The sequence below is a fragment of the Rhodamnia argentea genome, chromosome 1, assembly GCF_020921035.1.
Source record: "Rhodamnia argentea isolate NSW1041297 chromosome 1, ASM2092103v1, whole genome shotgun sequence".
Classification (NCBI taxonomy): Eukaryota; Viridiplantae; Streptophyta; class Magnoliopsida; order Myrtales; family Myrtaceae; genus Rhodamnia; species Rhodamnia argentea.
The window spans coordinates 15201986-15224661 of NC_063150.1; the positions used below are offsets into that span (position 1 = coordinate 15201986).

Sequence of the window (22676 nt, forward strand, 5' to 3'; positions counted from 1 at the left end):
GCATTTTTGCATAGTCAGCTATTCGCTTGTGAACATGATGCAGCTAAAGGTAGCAATTTCGTGTCATCGACTTGGAGACAACATCCATTTCGAGTGAGGCGTGCCGTCTCGGTTCAGACTTCCTCTCATCCCGCCCTGTACCCCCTTTTAATCTACCCAAAGAGAGCAGGCAGAACTGTGGACCCTGTCAATATCGATTCGGCTCATGTCTAGATTCATGTCCTCCGCATAACCGAACATTATGTACAGGTCGAATGACGATAAATCGGAAGTCCTGCTTGGTCATACTAAGCCTAATACAAGCATTCGAAGGTTCTGTGGAGTCAAAGAGACATCGTTGTTGAAAAAGACCAACCGACGAGGAAAAAAGAGGGCAGCCCAAATGGACCGAAGGCAAAAAAGGTACACAGAAAAAGTAGAAGTCCATCCCATCAAACTTTAGGTAACGCATTTCACCTATAGATTTATCGTGAACATTCAGCGCCATAAACTATACATTCCTCGCCTTCAAGTAACTGCATGATAAGCATCTCACTCTACCATATTCTTTCGTTCGATAAAGAGCATACGCTCAACGAGCATTGCCGTTGATATCCTCTACCAAACCAGCAGCTATATATGTACATGACTAAACACGAACCAATCTACGAGTCGCCCGATGGTTCCTCCATTTTTCTGCGCATCCGTGCACCCCAAGACATGTTCCCTCTGGAATCTTTGTGAGCGCTTCTCCCCTTCAACCCCGATAGCTGAACCTGCCAACGGCTCTTCCATCCGCTTTTATCCTCCAGGTCCTAATTCAGATCAAAACCAAGAGAGCGCAGTGAACACACAGGACGTACTTGGGCAAGAAAGAAAATCACACAAGTGATGTAAAATACACCAATCTCGACAACTGTCTCAAATTTTCTAATGAATTCGAGAAGAACAATCAGCTCATTTTGAAATCTGAATATAAAAGAGAGCTACTTTTTTTAGTTGGGCGACATCGGTCTCCTCCATCTGAACCAAGCACTAAAATCCTAGAATATTGGAGCAGATTGCTCAAACAGAGGTCTAAATCCAACAAAAGAAAAAACAACACTCTCTCAACTCCTGCCAATGGCTCTTTCATTTCAATCTCAACTCTTAAGTCCTAGAACTTTTAGATCAAAGCCAAGAGAGAGCAATGAACACGATATTGGTGTACTGAGGAGGCATGTGATGAAACTCTTGCACCAAGGAGAATCATCATTTCAAATTTTTGGTTGAATTAACGAAGAATGAGCAGTTCATTTCGAAGACCGAGTTAAACAGAACCATTTTTGAGTCACAAGACAGTCATCAGTCGCGTCCATATCCTCAATTTAAGGCAGTAAAATCATAGAACATCAGAGCAGATGTATTCTATCAAAGGTTTCAGAGAAGAAATTATGTAACATTGACGATTATGTTATCTATCTAAAGGCAAAAAACCACACTCGGTCAAAGAGAAACAAGTTGTTCTCGAGCATGACAGGACTATAAGCAATACAGGAACTGAGATCACATCAATTTTATCTATCTGCAAATCTTTCTGAGGATCCACGGATTCAGTCAAGAGCTTCATGCACAAATAATGCAACAAGCAAGTAAAGCTGAACCAATAATAACTACGAAAGATCCAACGTATTGTTCAATCACAATCCAGAACACTTTCCCAGTTGAAATACAGAATCAAGAAAAGTCCAAATCAGTGAAATAAATCAATTTGCGCGAACAAAATCGAACAAAACCCAAATCGAAGCACGCAAAATCATCAACACCCAATTCATCAAGCCGAATCAAAAGGGCACCTATCCACCCCCCACAACAACATGCCAAACCTCTGAAAACAAGAAATACAAACTTAAACGAAATCACCGCATCCCATTTGCACATTACCTCATCACACCGGTAGGGCCTGCGAGCCGAGAAAGCCAGGTGAATCCCTCCGGCCAAGTCGCTGTCGTACACGGCCCTCCTGCGAGGGTCCGAGAGCGTCTCGTAGGCCTCCTGGACCCGGATGAACCGCTGGGTGTACTCCTCGACGCGGCCCGGCGGGGACACGTCCGGGTGGTACTTGCGCGCGAGCTGCTTGTACGCCTGCTTGATCTCGGGCAGGGACCCGGACTCGGGTATCCCCAGGAGGTCGTAGAAGCTCGCCTCCGCCGAGGAGAACGCGGAGGCCGCCACGACCCCGTCGTCGATCCGGCCGGCCCTGCAACGTACGGGCCCGAATCGGATCCGGGTCGGGCAGAAGAAGGCCTGGAGGGTGAGGGTAGACGGAGGAGGAGGAGGAGGAGGAGGAGGGAGGCAGAGGCGAGAGGGGTCGCTTCCGGGGAAGGCTATGCCATAGCAAGGCATGGCTTTAGGGAGAGAGATTTCGGGGTTTCCTTGATGATTTGAAGTTTTGATTGTAAAAGAAGGAAAGATTTGATTTTTTTTTGGTCCTTCTGTCCTGCAGAGGGAGGACAAGACAATATTCTCGGTGTCCCAGTTTCGGTGCTCGATCTGATCTTGGGATTCCAGGAATGGTGTGGTTGGCATTCGGAAGGTTGACACTGGAGAAGGATTCAGGCTGGACCGGACAGTCGCTATAAAAGCGATTTCTTTATTTTTATTTTTATTTTTATTTATTTGGGCGATATTCCAATTCAATATTGTTTGATTGTCTTGCCCTCTGGCACGTGCTTTGGTTCTCCTGCCCCCTGAAAAAGAAAAAAGAGCAGAGCATGGTGTTAGTATCTGCTCCGATCGCTTCACATTTCGTGCTAGTTTGAGGTTGCGCAAGATCGACATCTCATATATAAGTGCTCCGGTGCTTATAGCGTATTTGAATTTGGATCTGGTTACAATCCATTCGTCTATGTTTCCAATCATAAGGTCATTCATATGACTAGATCTGTTCTTCGAGCTCTTGTTAAACCTCTCATCTTTTCTTTCGACTTGTCTAAAAAGATTCATTTTTTTTTTTTAGAGTCATCAAGGTTCCGTGCAAGCTTGGAAGCTGTACTGTCTTCGGATGTTGAAGTTTGCTCGGAAGATAATTCATTCACGACTTTAGAACTTCCGTGGATGTTGAGGCCATGAAGAGCTGCGGGAAAGTTGCGGTGAAGATCAGCTGCCAGCGAAGCAATTGTTACTTGGCTTAAATGTCGAGTCAAGGTGAAGATTATTAAAATATATTTCAAGAAGGGCATCACCTTGTGCTGGAAGGTTCCCTACGGAGTTATGGAAGAAGTCTTACGCATGTCCTCCTGTTTCATTCGAATTTGATTATAACCGGAGAAACCATCCATGAGCGAAAACAGCTTGAACGCGAGAGTGAGAATTCATTCTTTGGGCGGGCCAGATTCGGATCTTGATAGTCAACATACACCACCCTGATTTATCGTCCTTTTTCATCACGGGAAAGATATTTGCTATCGAGACAAGTCTTATCAATGTCCAATAATGATATTGGTTAGGTCTCGTCGATCTCCTAACATAATATGCTGTTTAGGAGAAGTCACTGTCTTGCGTTCGGGGTTTAAAGTGGATGAATAATGAATTTCCATAACTGATGGAGTAAAGAGGTAATTGACTTCATTTTTTGCTCCCCATCAGTTGTTAATTTTCCACAACCATGTGAACTTCAATTACATTTAATCCTGCCTCGCCCAGCAACGATGAGGCTCTCACCTGGTCCAATTCGTTTGGAATCACGAATGACTGGTCCGGTTTTCGATTTCCTTGGATTGATTGGAGTGGACCAGGCGAAAATGGGCCAGAGCATATTATTAGTTTGCATTTTTTTTTTGTACAGTAAGCGAAAAAATACATATTGTTTGTGTTAAATTATGTCTCGAGTTTGACCGTTTACGGAATTCAATCCATTGAAAGATTTTGATTTGTTCAAAATCTGGAGCGCATCTAATCCGGATTTCTTGGGCAAAGAAGGTGAAATCTTTTCTCTTTGACCGGTTCTTGATATTGCGCACAGGAGGAGGAGGACACTCTTCTTTGGCAAAAAAAAAGAAACACTAAAAGACAAAAAGAGAGGGGCTTAAATAAAATATCTTATTGTGGGCCCCATGGAGTAAAAGAAAGAAGGGTTTCTTTGCTTTTCTCTATTCCTGATAGAAGTCGGCCAGTAAAAGACGCCAACAGGATTACTTTTTCTCTGGACAAAACCGTGTGAACACCTAAATTTTAATTTTTAAAAAATTATTTATTATTACATAAAATGAGAACCAGTCGTAATTCTCTCAAAAATAAATTCATCATGCTTTGCATATCTATTTTTCGTCAATCGTGTATTATTGTATTAAAATCGAAGGCAAGGCAATAGAGCTTAATTGAACATAGCGACTTGACCAAGCTTAGCATGAAATTTTCGAGGCAACAAGAAAATACTGAAAATTCGAAGAGGGCTTGAACCTATTTTCAGATTTAATTCAGCCCATTTATGCTCATTTAACTGTCAAAGGCTTTTAGCTAATTATTCATTTAATTGATTAAAACCCAATTTGAGCTCGAGATCGTACATTTAAGCCCACAAGAGAATGAAGATTCGGGTACCCCATCTAGAGCCTCCCATGACCGGAAATTTTGAAGAATTTTAATGGGATCGGACTCTTGAAGATTAGAATTTTTAATCCGATGGTCATTAACGAATTATATGTCAACTAGGATTAGAAAACCCTTACTCTATAAATAGGAAGCTAAGCTTAGGGTTCAGGAGGGGCCAATTCATTAGAAGACACGGCATTATTTGAGTGGCCACATAATTATACATGCGGCAAAAGTGAGAGGCATCTCTCGGCGTTTTTCATCGTTCGTCCAAGAGGGAGGCACAATCATTCAAAGATCTTTTTCCATGCTTTTGCTTACGCATCCCACTTGCAGAAACGCCAAATTCCACTTCTCAAGAGGCCACGCAAAGAGGGAAGAAAAGGACAGAAAGGGGAGGCTGGTCTCCCATATCGTATTGGCATTCCTATTGTCCGTCTTTTTCCATGCTTTTGCTTGCGCATTCCACTTGCAGAAACGCCAAAAGGGGAGAAGATCTGACGAGGGGGAGGCCATATAATTCACATGTACGGCCAAATTGAGGTTCATTCTCAAGGATGAGAAAGAGAGCACCCGTGAATTGTTCCTCAGAAGCTCATAATTGATTATGAAGGTGGGGTGTTCGAGGTCTTAACGTCGGGCACTTGAAGGGCTTCTGTGGAATCAAACGTTCGGCACATTGGAATTGTTCCTCAGAGAGCACCCGTGAATTGTTCCTCAGAAGCTCATAATTGATTATGAAGGTGGGGTGTTCGAGGTCTTAACGTCGGGCACTTGAAGGGCTTCTGTGGAATCAAACGTTCGGCACATTGGAGAGTACTCTTGAGACGCCGCGGCCACGAGCCTTGCCGAGCCCAGACGCGTGATTGAGAATTCATGGAAGTGAAGAGGACAAAATGTCAAGTTGTTCCCCGGAGTTCTCCACGTTCTGATGAATCACTATTGGCCAGTCAATCATGACCGGCTCAGCCCCGGTGCCGCCGCATTCCATCGGACCAGCCGCCGACGAGCCCGACACCGACCAACCTCGCTCCTTGTTTATTAGCTTGCTGTCCAGCAGTTTCTGCACCACTGTTCAGCTTGTTTACTATTTGGTGCTATGTTTAGGGCTCAAATTTGGCTCAAAAGGAGCCGTTTTTGGCCAAAAATCAGCTTACACGGGTTCTGAAAATTTAGCTCGAAAAGGTAATTTTTTTCTCAACTTTTGATTGCAAATCTATGTTTATTTGATTGGTAACATGCATATATGTTCACATATATTGATGAATGTATGCTGATTTGTGATCAAAGTTGGAAAGATTGAACTTCTCTATCAATTTTTTATAAGAACCAAAAATTGGACGTTGTGAGTCAAAATCTAATTTTATTTTTAGATCAAACTCAATTTGGTCATGAATTGATTGAATCTTGCAATACTCTTGAGGATTGACAAAAATAAATTGAAACTATCTCTTTTATCAAAGTAGAAATTGTTCAACTCTTTTTTAAGATCAAATTGGATTGATTGGTAAAAAACAAGATTTTTGTTGAATTGGGAGATTAATTTTAGGCACGCATGCATCATTTAGGCCGAAATTGCCATATGGACAATCCATGCTTCAATTTTATATTGAATTGGTTGAATTAAACTAATCCGTTGGTTGTTTAGTGCTATCTCTTGTTTTGGATAAGATTTGACCAAATTGGACTTTATCTTATTAACTGAATTAGATAATTTTTGACCCATGGATGAACTCTTGATCTTGATTGTTATCTCTATCATGTGAGTTGGTTGGGATGTTTATATGATATATGTCTTATCTTATCACTTGCAAATCTTCTTAATTTATTTGATTTGAGGATAAGATTTGATTGAATAGGATAATTATCTGAATTTTTTAGAATTGTCTGAAACATTTTCCGATCCTAAAGATAATTTTATCAAATTTAAATCGAGCGTTGGATGAGGAAAGGTGGACCCCACTTTTATATTTTCAGCCACCCTCTTATTTATTTTTTTTTTTGAAAATTAAATAAGCTGGTCTATTTTTACTTCTCATCTAGTCATGTTTGTTAGATTGTTTCATTTTTATAAAGTTTGCACATTTATAAATAAACATGCCCATGATATATGCTCCTATGTGCCTTGTCCCGTCAGAAAATAAATTATATGCCTTGGCCATGATCTTATGGAATAAGATTATAATTTAGTATAGAATTTTCTTGTTCTACCCTTTGGAAAAATGAACGATATTATTCTATATATCTATCCACATACTGGCTCGAATCTTCGAGGATGTAGCAGATAAAATTTTGCTCTAGCCCAAATCTTTGGGAATGAGTGAATTTATCGGAAAAATCGAAATTAAAAGGTATGTTATGGGCATTTTTATTTATTTTTGTTCAAGCTTTTGATTGTTTTTATTATTGCTGAGAAAACACCAAAAAAATCATGCTCTTTTTTCCCATATCATATGGTTCCATGTCACATTTTCCTAAGTTAATCATTCAATTCACATTAATTAATTGAAAAGGATTTTTCAAGAAATTGGTACCGAAATGGCATTAGTTTTTTCAAATTAATGTAACCAAGTCCCCGAACTCATTTTATTTGGTTCGTAGAAATAAAATAGTCCTTATGCTATTTTATATAGGTTTCTAATTGACCTACCATAAACAATTAGTGGCAGTCCAATTAAACAATTTTTCATAAATTGAACCTAAATTGCAATTCGGTAGGACTTGGGAGGGTCCGAATTAGGTTAGTTGATTTAATTAACCCGATAATCCGTTAGCCTAATTTTAGGTCGCAACGGATCCACAAAGATGAAAGAAAGGTGAACATACAATGACGTTCTCTTGATCGCACAAGGAGCCTTGAGCATAGTAGATTTGTACGTGAGTTTTATTATATCCAATTTAGTTGTTTATTGTGAACACTTTGGATTTTGGGTATAATCTAGATATGAAAAATATGAGCGTATTGAGCGATTGTTAATTTGATTCTCCGATTATAGTGGATTATTCTTGTTGGCTCTCCCATGGATGTAGGTACCGATATTTGAACCAAACCACGTAATTTTTGGTGTACTTTATCGTTCTTCGTTAATTTTTCTGTGCTTTTCGCATTGACTTATTTGCAAGATCCTGGTTATTTTCCACGTTATATTACAATAGTTTATTGGAATGATAGCTTCTTTTACTAGTAACTTCCTTTTGATAGTTATTTCATTCTATGTTAAAGTAACTTATAAAATATTTATGAATTGTTGAGAAAGGAAAAAAAAATGAACACTATTGGTTCGAGGTGGACAGGGTTGGTTCCCAATTCCAAAGACCGAAATCGACCCTATTCGATCCGATTCCTGATTTCAGAGTGGGAACCGACCCACATTAAAATCAATCACCCCTAACTCCAACCTACACTCTTGAAAATAATGAATGATCCGGATTGATGACATAGTCTTGCAAAATCTTAACGGTGTGATTATGTAAATATTACAATTAATAGCTGTGCAAATCGCTTACGAATATAGACTAATCAAAACGCATGAAAGTTGCCCCGATCGTCGCTGATCGCTTAACAACATAAAAAGGATTTTTGGACAAAGAAAAAAAGAAACACGAAAAGTTGTCCTCAATTTTTGTTCTTTTGCGAATTTTTGCATATTGTATCGTGCAAATGAATTTTTTATCCAAGAAAATTTTGGTTGAAATAATTGCACGTCAAACTATTTCCTTAGTGCCGGTTCAAGACGGACAAAACGTAATTCAGTGACGGACATAAACAATGTTGACAACTTGGCTTAAAAGTTAAAAACATGGTGGAATGGCACATCAATCAACTTAAAATTTGTATTCCTCGCACGCGTGCTTTTAGTGTTCCTCTCTCTGCTTTTTATGTATATTTCCTTACACGACAGAGCAAGCGATGATCCTCCCTCCCTCTTATTCTCCCTTATGAGACCTTAATGCATCTATCTATTCGATCTTCAAGGTTGGATGCACATATGAAGGGTGTTCACATTGGAATCTAGAATTGAAAGCAATCGATAATAACTAATTGATCCATAATTCAATGATTAATCTTTTAAATGAATGTGAGTTCGATTGGATATATTGATAGACTTAGATTAGAGTTCTCTCTTGGTGATCTTCATAGGGTAAGGTATGCTTGTCTTAATAAGTGGTAATAGAGTTGTTGTTTGATTGGTGACCTTCTCTCAATAAGTATCAACATTTGGGGAATATATAAAGGAAGGATATGTTCAACACGAAGTTTTGGTACGTGGATGTTGTGGCCTAATTATGCGGTCCCAAGGGCAGCCTTCATGAGTCGTTCTAGCAGAAGAGACCAAGGGTGAAAATGGTATTGCAGTTGGTTCTGTTCTTCGAGTTCTTGTTAAACCTCTCATCTTGTCTTTCGATTTGTCTAAGAAGATTGAGTTTTCCTTGAGGGTCTTCAAGGTTCCGTGCAAGCTCGAAAGCTGTACTGTCTTCATATGTTGAAGTTCGCTCGGAAGATAATCCATTCACGACAACTTCGGAACTTCCGTGGATGTCCAGGCCATGAAGAGTTGCAGGAAAGCTGCAATGAAGATCAAGTTGCCGGCGAAGCAACTGTTACTTAGCTTAAATGTCGAGTCAAGGTGAAGATTATTAAAATATATTTCAAGAAAGGGCATCACCTTGTGCTGAAAGGTTCCCCACGGAGTTATGGAAGAAATCCTACGCATGTCCTCCTACTTCATTCGAATTTGGTTATAGTTGGAGGGACCATCCGTAACCGAAAACAGCTCGAACGCGGGAGTGAGAAGTCATCACTCGGGCGGGCTAGATTCAGATCCTGACAGTCAACATACACCACCCTGACTTTATCGTCCTTTTTCATCACGGGAAAGATATTTGCTATCGAGACAAGTCTTATCGATGTCCAATAATGATATTTGTTAGGTCTCGTCGATCTCCGAACATGATATGATGTTTAGGAGAAGTCACTGTCTTACGTTCGGCGTTTAAAGTGCATGAATAATGAATTTCCATAACTGATGGAGTAAAGAGGAAATTGACTCCATGTGAACTTCAATTACATTTAATGCTGCCTCGCCCAGCAACGATGAGGCTCTCACCTGGTCCAATTCGTTTAGAATCATGAATAACTGGTCCGATTTTCGGTTCCTTGGATCGATTGGAGTGGACTAGGCAAAAATGGCTCGGAGCATATTATTAGTTTGAGTTTTTTTGGTCCAGTAAGAAAAAAAATACATATTATTTATGTTAAATTATGTTTCGAATTTGATCGTTTAAGGAATCCAATCCATTGAAAGATTTTCATTTGTTTAAAATCTGGAGCGCATCTAATCTGGATTATTTGGGCAAAGAAGGTCAAATCTTTTCTCTTTGACCGGTTCTTGATATTGGGCACAGGCGGAGGATATTTTTCTTTGCAAAGAAAAAAGCCATTAAAAGACAAAAGAGAGGGGCTTAAATAAAATATCTTATTGTGGGGTTACATAAAATATCTTATTATGGGGCCCATGGATTAAAAAAAAAAGAAGAAGGGTTTCTTTGCTTTTCTCTATCCCTGACATATGCCTATGGAAGTCGCACAGTAAAAGTCTCAAAAAGGATTGCTTTTTCTCTAGACACAACTGTGTGTACACTGAACAGAGAGGTTCGGAATTGAGCTGTTGACACCTAAATTTTAATTTTTAAAAAATTATTTATTATTACATAAAATGAGAACTAGTCGTAATTCTCTCAAAAATAAATTCATCATGCTTTGTATATTTATTTTTCGTCAGTCATGTATTATTGTGCTTAAACTAGAGGCGAGTCAATAGAGCTTAATTGAACATAGTGACTCGACCAAACTTAGCATGAAATTTTCGACAGAGGCAACAGGAAAATACCGAAAATTCTAAGAGGGATTGAACCTACTTTCAGATTTAATTTAGCCCATTTATGTTCATTTAACTGTCAAAAGCTTTTATTTAATTATTCATTTAATTGATTAAAGCCCAATTTGAGCTCGGGATTGTACATTTATTAAGCCCACAAGAGAGCGAAGATTCGGGTAGCCCATCTAGAGCCTTCCATGACCGGAAATTTTGAAGAATTTTAATGGGATCGGACTCTTGAAGATCGGAATTTGTAATCCGATGGTCATTAACGAATCCTCCGTCAACTAGGATTAGAAAACCCTCACTCTATAAATAGGGAGCCAAGCTTTGGGTGCAGGAGGGGCCTATTCATTAGAATACACGGCATTATTTGGGAGGCCGCATAATTATACATACGGCAAAAGTGAGAGGCACAATCATTCAAGATCTTTTTTTTTTTTTTTTCTGGCGTCCCTCGTCAGAGAGCTCACAACTTTACCTTGGAGAAAGCCCAATTCCACTTCACAAGAGGACACGCAACAGGGAAGAAAACGAAAGAAAGGGGAGGTTGGTCTTCTATGTCGTATTTGCATTCCTATTGTTCGTCTTTTTCCATGCTTTTGCTTGCGCATTCCACTTGCAGAAACGCCAAAAGGGGAGAAGATCTGACAAGGGGGAGGCCATAGAATTCACATGTACGGCCAAATTGAGGTTCATTCTCAAGGATGAGAAAGAGAGCACCCGTGAATTGTTCCTCAGAAGCTCATAATTGATTATGAAGGTGGGGTGTTCGAGGTCTTAACGTCGGGCATTTCAAGGGCTTCTGTGGAATCAAACGTTCGGCACATTGGAGAGTACTCTTGAGACGTCGCGGCCACGAGCCTTGCCGAGCCCAGACGCGTGATTGAGAATTCATGGAAGGGAAGAGGACAAAATGTCAAGTTGTTCCCCGGAGTTCTCCACGTTCTGATGAATCACTATTGGCCAGCCAATTATGACCAGCTCAGCCCTGGTGCCGCCGCATTCCATCGGACCAGCCGCCGACGAGCCCGACACCGACCAACCTCGCTCCTTGTTGATTAGCTTGCTGTCCAGCAGTTTCTGCACCACTGTTCAGCTCTGTTCTGGGCTGAGTTAGCTTCGTTTTTGCTTGGAATTCAACGGCTAACTTGTTTACTATTTGGTGCTAGAGTTCCTCACTGTTTACTTGTTCAGGGCTCAAATTTGGCTCAAAAGGAGCCGTTTTTGGCCAAAAATCAGCTTACACGGGTTCTGAAAATTTAACTCAAAAAGGTAATTTTTTTCTCAACTTTCGATTACAAAATCTATGGTTGTTTGATTGGTAACATGCATATACATTCATATATATTGATGAATGTATGCTGATTTGTGATCAAAGTTGGAAAGATTGAACTTCTCTATCAATTTTTGATAAGAACCGAAAATTGGACATTGTGAGTCAAAATCTATTTTTTTTTAGATCAAACTCAATTTGGTCATGAATTGATCGAATCTTGAAATACTCTTGAGGATTGACAAAATTAAATTGAAACTATCTCTTCTATCAAAGTAGAAATTGCTCAACTCTTTTTCAAGATCAAATTGCATTGATTGGTAAAAAACAGAATTTTTGTTGAATTGGGAGATTAATTTTCGGCACGCATGCTTCATCTAGGCCGAAATTGCCTTATGGACAATCCATGCTTCAATTTTATCTTGAATTGGTTGAATTGAACTAATCCGTTGGTTGTTTAGTGCTATCTTGTGTTTTGGATAAGATTTGACCAAATTGGACTTTATCTTATTAACTGAATTAGATAATTTTTTACCCATGGATGAACTCTTGATCTTGATTGTCATCTCTATCGTGTGAGTTGGTTGGGATGTTTATATGATATATGTCTTATCTTATCTCTTGCAAATCTTCTTAATTTATTTGATTTGAGGATAAGATTTGATTGAATAGGATAATTATCTGAATTTTTTAGAATTATCTGAAACATTTTCCAATCCTAAAGATAATTTTATCAAATTTAAATCGAGCTTTGGATGAGGAAAGGTGGACCCCACTTTTATATTTTCAGCCACCCTCTTATTTCTTTTGAAAATTAAATAAGCTGGTCTATTTTTACTTCTCATCTAGTCATGTTTGTTAGATTGTTTCATTTTTATAAAGTTTGCACATTTATAAATAAACATGCCCATGATATATGCTCCCATGTGCCTTGTCCCGTCGGAAAATATATTATATGCCTTGGCCATGATCTTATGGAATAAGATTATAATTTAGTATAGAATTTTCTTGTTCTACACTTTGAAAAAATGGACGATGTTATTCTATACATCTATCCGCATACCGGCTCGAATCTTCGAGGATGTAGCAGATAAAATTTTGCTCTAGCCTAAATCTTTGGGAATGAGTGAATTTATTGGAAAAATCGAAATTAAAAGGTATATTATGGGCATTTTTATTTATTTTTGTTCAAGCTTTTGATTGTTTTTATTATTGCTGAGAAAACACCAAAAAAATCATGCTCTTTTTTCCCATATCATATGGTTCCATGTCACATTTTCCTAAGTTAATCATTCAACTCACATTAATCAATTGAAAATGATTTTTCATGAAATTGTTCTTGAAATGGCATTAATTTTTTCAAATTAATGTAACCAAGTCCCGGAACTTTTTTTTCTCTGGTTCGCAGAAATAAAATAGTCCTTATGCTATTTTATATAGGTTTCTAATTGACCTACCGTAAACAATTAGTGGCAGTCCAATTAAACAATTTTTCATAAATTGAACCTAAATTGCAATTCAGTAGGACTTGGGAGAGTCCGAATTAGGTTATTTGATTTAATTAACTCGATAATCCGTTAGCCTAATTTTAGGTCGCGACGGATCCGCAAAGACGAAAGAAAGGTGAACATACATCGACGTTCTCTTGATCGCACAAGGAGCCTTGAGCACGATCGATTTGTACGTGAGTTTTATTATATCCAATTTAGTTGTTTATTGTGAACACTTTGGATTTTGGGTATAATCTAGATATGGAAAATATGAGCGTATTGAGCGATTGTGAATCTGATTCTCCGATTATAGTGGATTATTCTTGTTGGCTCTCCCATGGATGTAGGTACCGATATTCGAACCAAACCACGTAATTTACGGTGTACTTTATCGTTCTTCGTTAATTTTTCCGTACTTTTCGCATTGACTTATTTGCAAGATCCTGGTTATTTTCCACATTATATTACAATAGTTTATTGGAATGATCGCTTCTTTTACTAGTAACTTCCTTGTGATTAGTTATTTCATTCTATGTTAAACTAACTTATAAAATATTTATGAACTGTTGAGAAAGGAAAAAAAAATGAACACTCCTGGTTCGAGGTGGACGGGGTTGGCTCCCAATTCCAAAGACCGAAATCGACCCTATTCGATCCGATTCCCGATTTCAGAGTGGGAACCGAACCGCCTTGAAACCAATCACCCCTAACTCCAACCTAGACTCTCAAAAATAATGAATGATCCGGATTGATGACATAGACTTGCAAAATCTTAATGGTGTGATTATGTAAATATTGCAATTAATAGCTATACAAATCACTTACGAATATAGACTAATCAAAATGCATGAAAGTTGTCCCGATCGTCGCTGATCGCTTAACAAAATAAAAAGCATTTTTGGACAAAGAAAAAAAGAAACAGGAAAAGTTGTCCTTAATTTTTGTTCTTTTGCGAAGTTTTGCATATTGTATTGTGCAAATGAATTTTTTATCCAAGAAAATTTGGTTGAAATAATTGCACGTCAAACTATTTCCTTTGTGCCGGTTCAAGACGGACAAAACGTAATTCAGCGGCGGATATAAACAATGTTGACAACTTGGCTTAAAAGTTAAAAACTTGGTGGAATGGCACATCAATCAACTTAAAATTTGTATTCCTCGTACGCATGCTTTTAGTGTTCCTCTCTCTGCTTTTTATGTTTTTTTTCTTACACGACAGAGCAAGCGATGATCCTCTCTCCCTTTTATTCTCCCTTATGAGACCTTAATGCATCTATCTATTCGATCTTCAAGGTTGGATGCGCATATGAAGGGTGTTCACATTGGAATTTAGAATTGAAAGCAATCGATAATAACTAATTGATCCATAACTCAATGATTAATCTTTTAAATGAACGTGGGTTCGATTGGATATATTGATGGACGTAAATTAGAGTTCTCTCTTGATGATCTTTATAGGATAAGGTGTGCTTGTCTTAATAAGTGGTAATAAAGTTGTTGTTTGATTGGTAGTCTCCTCTCAATAAGTATCAACATTTGGGGAATATATAAAGGAAGGATGCGAAGTTTTGGTATATGGATGTTGTGCCATAATTATGCGGTCCCAAGGGCAGCCTTCATGTATCGTTCTAGCAGAATAGACCAAGGGTGAAAATGGGTGCTGCAGTTGTACGGTGCCTTTGACACAACGAAGGTAGAGATTCAAATTGAGCTAATTGTCAATGCAAAAGGGTACTTAAATTCAAGGGGAAAACATCGAAGCGTTAGATTATAGGGGGGAATTTATGATGTGGACGCGTGAGGGGTCATTACAAAGTCCGACATCCAAGATTTCATGTAACAAAGAACTATTGATAATGCCTAATTAGTCCATAATGACTTAACTTTTATGTGAATGTGGGTGATGAGCTCAAGTTACGGGCGCCCTATTAGAACTCCTCATTGTGAATGTACTAGTATCTTGCGAGCTTCTCCCGACGAGTCGTATCGGAATCGATGGTTGTATTTGTAGCCCCCAATGTGTATTGCTATCTTGAACTGGACAACGAATCTCACGAGTATTTTCGATTATCAACTGATTTTTGCCATTACGGTTCGTCCGACAGGAGGTTGCAGTGGAAGACGTGATTGAATCGATTGACAATGAGTGAAGATTCATAATAGTATTGGACTTGGATTGAGAGGGAGCTAGACCAATGTGGTAGAGACTCCCACGGGAGAGAGAGAGAGAGAGAGAGAGAGAGAGAGAGAGAGAGAGAGAGAGAGAGAGAGAGAGAGAGAGAGAGAGAGAGAGAGAGAGGTGTTGTTCGTTAGGAGTGGATTAGTCCCCCTTAAATGTCTATAGAAAAAGAAGCAATTGATAGTACTTAGTCGTCCCACGAATCAATTATTTTTATTTTTTAGTGAATGTAAATCAAATTGGATATCTTCTTGGGCTTAGATTTGAACTTTCTCTTAGGATCTCTTCAGGCAAAGATATGAGGCTATATAATGCTTCTCAATAATTTATTATATGATGGCTCCATCAAGTCGTCTCTTTCCTATATGTTTTGTTAATTAGAAGTTTGAGATTTGATTGAAATTTAATGTGAGGAGAACCCTTGTAAGATGTCTCTTCCCTACATCATGTACTATAAGTTAACATCAAGGTTTTTTAATAAGAGAAAAAGAAACAAATCCTTGCAAGTGACATCATCGCCTCCTCAATTGTGTTAGGATGGGAGCACAATGCAGCGAAGGAAACAAGAAAGAGGAAAAATTGAGACACGAAACTTTATCTTGGTTCATTCTTAAATTAGAGCTACATCTATTAGAGAATTTCACTATATCAACACATTGCACCTCTCGTTACATCACTCAGTGACAATCGAAAAAGAGTATATATAGCAGTAGTTGCCCAAACTACTAATGAAAAATTACGGACTTAAATTATAAAAGCCCTCTAGTGTCCAGGGGGCGCTACCCCCTTGAGACCCCCGTCGGGATGGCTCTCCCGAACCTCCACCTCCTCGGCGTGGAGAGGGACTCACGTGCTTTCATATCGCAGAGGAGTATGAATCACATCCCAACAAAATGTCACTCATTAGTACCACTTAGGTGATTGACCAAGTTTGTCCAGCCTTACTTTCTAGTGGTTTGGAGTCCTTCTTAGTCAAAGGTAACTCAATGATTCCTCGATCTCAGGAAATTCTTATTCGTCTATGACATAGGTTCGATTTGTGTATCAAGTACCGGGATCACTCGTGAGTACGATGAGCCCGAAGAAATTGCCGAATCTAGTTGTTCCCTCCTAGTTGATTTGACAAGCTAGAGAAGGAATGTCATTGATGAATGTCTACGGCCCACCATGGATGCTCCAAGGCTAGAACCTCCAATTTTGAAGTTTCAATCGACTTGTGCATGGCCGGACGAACACATTTGATTTGAGTTTTATTGGATATTCCGATTGCATTGGTATATGTGCAATTTTTAAACGTCAAATCGCAAAAATGTAATCTATTCAATTCGATATGAACTTATTCTGTAATGTTTGAGATATACCGGATATACATGAAGCCGAATGATGGAGTTGGCATACTTATTTGGAGCATTAGGTAGGGGTATAAAGTGTTGGAAAATATAGTCGGGAATGTGACGAAATAGAATTATACTTTTTAAGACACGATAATATTATTTTTAATGATTTATTTGCCCCACAACGTTGGTAATGATTTCTGGTAAATATCTTCCAGGATACAACAAACTCTTAATAAGAATAACATATGACAATTCTAATATTTCTCTAGGATCTCTCAAGGGAAACAATTAGAGAAGAAGGCTGTGTTTATTTGAGAAAAACAAATATGAACGTTCTGAAAGTTGAAGTGTAGTGAACAACGAACATTATTGCATTTTATAAATGAGAAAGGAACACAACTCTTCATTATCCGAAGATTTTCTCAATAATTGCTGAATAGTGCCCATTTCAAACCGTGATCGCACAAGAGTTCAAAGTGCTAAGTGCGCCTAATAATCATGCACCCCAATGTGGGTATAGTGAGATCTTGCCCTCTTGCTCATTTCTTTATTTAGGGGACTACAATAGCCTTCTAACTTATAAAGTATTTTACACTTTCCCTCCCATCTTACATGGATCAAGTAAAGGTACTTTATTATTTGTTTTGCAAACAAAACTTCAACATCAAGAATCCGTGGAACTTATGGACTTTGCGGAACCTACATGGTCCACGTGGGTTTCAAAGTGAGTATTAGAACTTGCACAAAGGTTTCAGGTTTCAAAATTTCTTAATAAGTGAGTACATTTTATTATGCAGTAATTTATTTTTTACTTTCTCATTTTCCATGAAGCTTTCATATTTAAATGTGTGAAAGTTCTAACTTATCAGCAATCTTTGTCCCACTAGTAAAAAAAAAAAAAAATCTTCAGCCCATTTGACACTCTTCTCTCTCTCTCTCTCTCTCTCTCTCTCTCTCTCTCTCTCTCTCTCTCTCTCTCTCTCGATCTCTCTCGATGGTGTAGGATCGGTTTTCATGTAACTCATGGATTGAATCATGGATAGAAGCTAAGCTATTTCTTCAAACTTTTACCTTCAAAGTTAATATCTGTTGACACCAAAAAATAATAAATACCAATACCAAACGTGCAATGGAATTACTACGTCCCAGAGTACAATAAGTTGGAAGTGATATATTGAACAGACAAAAGTGTTGTTACGTTCCGAAGTTCGGCAAGTTGGAAGCGATACATCAAAGGACTGCGGGGCCGCTAGATCTCAAGATTCGGCAAGTAGAGGACAAGGTTATTGAACTTTGAGATTTGGCGGGTTAAAGGTAACTTGGAAGCTTACCGAAAGAGTTACAAAAGGTTAGCCATGGTAGCAAGGATTATCTGAATTTTGAATCGTGGGAAGTTACTTAAGAAGATTCGAATTTGAATTTATTATGGAAGTTATGAATTAAGAAGGATTATCTGAATTTTGGCGGATAAGCAATGAAGAACGTGGGCGAAAGGAAGTTATTGAAAGCGCCAAGATTCAAGATTTAAAAATATAGGAGTAACCGACTAAGCAATTATAAGACGCAAGAGAGTACAAGTTTGCAAAGGAGATGAGGAAAAAGGTAGATCAACGAGAACACTAAAAAAATACACTTATCTTTTGCGCAGTTTAACTTTCGTCGCCATGTACGTTTCCTGCACTTTCAGTTCAAGTAGTCAAGTTTATTTCCTAGTCATCTATTGCTTTCTTAGGAGTTTTGTAATGCAAACTGTAGAGATTTAACCTCTTGTTGATCCCACAATCCATATCATATCCATTTTCACCCAATCCATTTCCATATATTTGCTTTATCAATTAGTTCTCGCTAGAATTCTCTTCGATAATTGAGCTACAAAACCCTCTTCATGAAAATTGAAGAACGAATTTCGATGAAAAATCTTCCTCGTCGCAAAATGTGCGAACATCTTTTTGGCACGCCTGGTGAAACCTTTTGTAGTAAGATTTGGAAGAAATGGTGAGAATTAGGAACCAACCCGAAGGAGTACAAGCGGATAATGTTAATAACTCTAACGAGGGTGCACGATTAGAGCATTCTACAGCCAACCTAGTTGTAGAGGTGCATGTACGGAATGCCGGCATCCCATGACAATTGAATGAAGAGTAGACTCGTGTCCTGGCACTTGACACCACATTGGTAGCCATGATGAAAAGGATGCTCAAAGAGCAGCAAAACGAGCTCAACAATCACATGGTGAGACATGTGATTGATATGATAAAGCCCATGGTGATCAATGCCGTAAATGAGGTAATATTGCGTCCTAATTCATCCTCACAAGTTTTGCCTTTTCATATAAGTTCTCTCAGCACTACCATTTCCTCCAAACTTCGAGACCACCCAACATTAGATACAATGGCAACGGGGGACAGATTCTACCTACCCCAACAGTGAGAATTATACCCGGGCCAGAGAATCCTACTCTAGTGAACTTGGTAAATGGGATGAGTGGTTATAACTTTCCTCAAAGCGGCCCCATGGAAGTTAATGCGGTTAACCCGAATGCTACAAATCCTTTACCGGCATTGAATATACCCAATATGGATCCCATGAGACCTATTAGAGTTCAACCTTACCCGCAGGTCATAGGGAATCCACCGTATAGACCAGCATCGCCGGTTAACTTAAATGCGGAGAATCAAGAGATGGACAGTTCTCCGATGGTTGATCCTAGGGGGCAAGAACCTTGGATAGGCCAGCAAAATTTAAGGCCTTGGAACCTAGATCGAGTGGCAGAGTTAGTGATCCAACAGTTAGGAGTAGATAGAGGCATACCAAGATCGGTATATAGGAAGCCTCATGCCGATTAGGTAGATAACATTCCTAACCCAAGGGGATTCAAAACACCCGATTTTACTGTTTTCACGGGAAAGGAAGGTCGGTCAAATGTGGAGCACATTGGATGCTTCCTGGTTCAATGTGGAGAAGCAGGAACCAATGAGTACTTAAGGTTAAGGTTATTTCCATTATCATTATTGCGGACAACGTTTACATGGTGCACGAATCTACTTGCGAATTCCATTCGGACATCGGCCGAGATGGAAAGACGGTTTCATTCTCGGTTCTATCGTTCGGTGCCAGAGGTATAGAACCCTCTTAATAAGATTTGGATAATTGAGCTACATAACCCTCTCAATAAAAATCGAAGAACGAATTTCGATGAAAGATCTTTCTCATCGCAAAATGAGCGAACATCTTTTTTGCACGCCTGGTGAAACTCTCTGTAGTAAGATTTGGAAGAAATGGTGAGAATTAGGAACCAACCCGAAGGAGTACAAGTGGATAATGTTAATAACTCTAACGAGGGTGCACGATTAGAGCATTCTACAACCAACATGGTTGTAGAGGTACCTGTACGGAATGCCGACATCCCATGACAATTGAATGAAGAGTAGACTCGTGTCCCGGCACTTGACACCACATTGGTAGCCATGATGAAAAGGATGCTCGAAGAGCATCAAAACGAGCTCAACAATCACATGGTGAGACATGTGACCGATATGATAAAGCCCGTGGTGATCAATGCTTAAATGAGGTAATATCGCGTCCTAGTTCGTCCTCACAAGTTTTGTCTTTTCATATAAGTTCTCTCAGCACTATGCCATTTCCTCTAACTTTGGGACCACCCAACATTGGACACAATGGCAACGGGGGACAGATTCTACCACCCCCAGTAGTGAGAATTATACCAAGGCCAGAGAATTCTACTCTAGTGAACTTGGTAAATGGGATGAGTGGTTATAACTTTCCTCAAACCGGCTCCATGGAAGTTAATGCAGTTAACCCGATGCTACAAATCCTCCACCGGCATTGAATATACCCAATATGAATCCCATGAGACCTCTCAGAGTTCAACCTTACCCATAGGTCATAGGGAATCCATTGTATAGACCAGCATCGTCGGTTAACTTCAACGTGGAGAATCAAGGGATGGACAGACCTCCGATGGTTGATCCTAAGGGGCAAGAACCTTGGATGGGCCAGCAAAATTTAAGGCCTTGGAACCTAAATCGAATGGTAGAGTTAGTGATCCAACAGTTAGGAGCAAAGAGAGGCATGCCAAGATCGGTGTATAGGAAGCCTCATCCCTATTGGGTAGATAACATTCCTAACCCAAGGGGATTCAAAACAACCGATTTTCTTGTTTTCACGGGAAAGGAAGATCAGTCAACTGTGGAGCACATTGGACGTTTCCTGGTTCAATGTGGAGAAGCAGGACCCAATGAGTACTTAAGGTTAAGGTTATTTCCATTATCATTATTGCGGACAACGTTTACATGGTACACGAATCTACTTGCGAATTCCATTCGGACATGGGCCGAGATGGAAAGACGGTTTCATTCTCGGTTCTATCGTTCGGTGCCGGAGGTAATGGTTACTGACCTCGCAAGGATGTACCAATATAGTACTGAAACGGCAGATCGGTTTATCGCTCGCTTTAAGAAGTCTAGAAACCGATGTTTGACATCCCTCACTGAGAAGGAATTTATTGACTTAGCCTTTAATGGGTTGAAGTTCAATCTACACGAAAGGTTTGAAGGACATGCATTTGATGATCTCTTCCAATTAACACACGAGTCTCAAAGTATGAGCATTTGTTAAGGGAGAGAGATAAGGAGCCAATGAAAGATAATTGGCAAACAGTAGCTCTAGTGGAGAGTGTTGAATTCAGTAATTTGGCTAAAGCAGAGGAAGAAAATGAAATAACAGTTGCTACTATCATTTTAGAGAAGCCTTATGCGTGTCCTGTAGTCAAGCTAGCCAAAGTGAGAGATGTCACAAAAATAAAGGCTAAGGAGACAAACAATTATTCTTTTGATATATACAAGTTGGATAAGATATTCGAAGGTTGCTGAAAGATGAGATGATCAAATTGACGGAAGGACGGAAAATCTCATCCAAAGAAGAATTAGCTAACAAAAGATATATCAAGTGGCATCATTCAATAAGCCATAACACGGTGAATTATATTGTCTTCAGAAAGACAACACGAGGCAATTCAGCAAGGTAAGATCAAATTTGCTGGAGAGAAAGGCAAAGCCTTGATTGAAGTTGACACAGATCCTTTTCCTAAGATGGTTGGCATGGTTAATGTCCATGATCCATCAAGGTATGATGACAATAGATTTTGTGCTTGCTGTCGTCGGGAGTTGAATGATCAAGATCGATATGTTCCCAATTACCAATTCATGAGAGGAACGAGAGAAAGATACTGATTCGGGTCATTTGTCCGAAGAGAAGGTAGACCCCGGGCAAGGCCACAAGTAAGGTCTGAAATAGTGTCTACAAGACACTCTTCTTTACAATCAAGGCAACCAGAAATTCAGCAAATGCAACCGGAAGTTCAGTCAAGGCAGCCAATATAGGTACACGAAGTTAGTGATAAAGACAACCGAGTTCACAAATATGATGAGGTCAAACCAAAGCCCGAGAGGAAGAAAAGCCTTTGGCAACAATACAAAGAGGGAGATCCGAGAGTGGGTTTGCTCGGAGAACCTAGTGGCAAGTTTGATTATGCGGTATACTATAGTGATTCATCGGACTAGTTACCTCCTTCATTTTCAGTTGAGCCTCTTGGTTGGCGAGATGAATTTGATGATCCGCCACCGGACCAAGTATCGCAAGAAATGCAAAAGAGAAAGACAGTTAAGGTCCCTTATAACCGTCTTGAAGAAAGGTGAGTTTTGAAGCTTGCAGAGAAAGTTTGGATAATCTAATTTTATGGGGATAGCTGTTGTGAAAAGAGCGATATAGGGGGAGTCAAAAGGCAAGCGCGTGAAACAAAACGGTAAATGGTGCTTGAAGTAAAAAGTAAGTGATGGCTCACCTTTGACATTTAAAATAATTAAAAATTCCTTTAATTCTTTTAAAAGGGGGCATCTGTTGATACGAAAAAATAATAAATACCAATACCAAATGGGCAATGGC

General features: G+C 39.2%; 1 protein-coding gene across 2 annotated transcripts; it reads right to left on the reverse strand.

Moving 5' to 3' along the window:
• Window positions 1-409: 409 nt before the first annotated feature.
• LOC115753288 (chaperone protein dnaJ 20, chloroplastic-like) lies at window positions 410-20925 on the reverse strand. 2 transcript variants are annotated; one of them, XM_030691838.2, is made up of 4 exons: window positions 20921-20925; window positions 11372-11378; window positions 1903-2396; window positions 410-794 (listed from the first exon to the last, which is right to left on the reverse strand). In XM_030691838.2, exons 3-4 carry the CDS (start codon window positions 2362-2364, stop codon window positions 645-647), a joined length of 612 nt encoding a protein of 203 aa, XP_030547698.1. In that variant the 5' UTR covers window positions 2365-2396; window positions 11372-11378; window positions 20921-20925; the 3' UTR covers window positions 410-644. The 2 variants fall into 2 exon arrangements, with proteins under 2 accessions (XP_030547698.1, XP_030547696.1); XM_030691836.2 differs by lacking the exons at window positions 11372-11378; window positions 20921-20925 and adding an exon at window positions 2467-2561 and having other exon boundaries at window positions 1903-2406.
• Between the last annotated feature and the right edge of the window lie 1751 nt (window positions 20926-22676).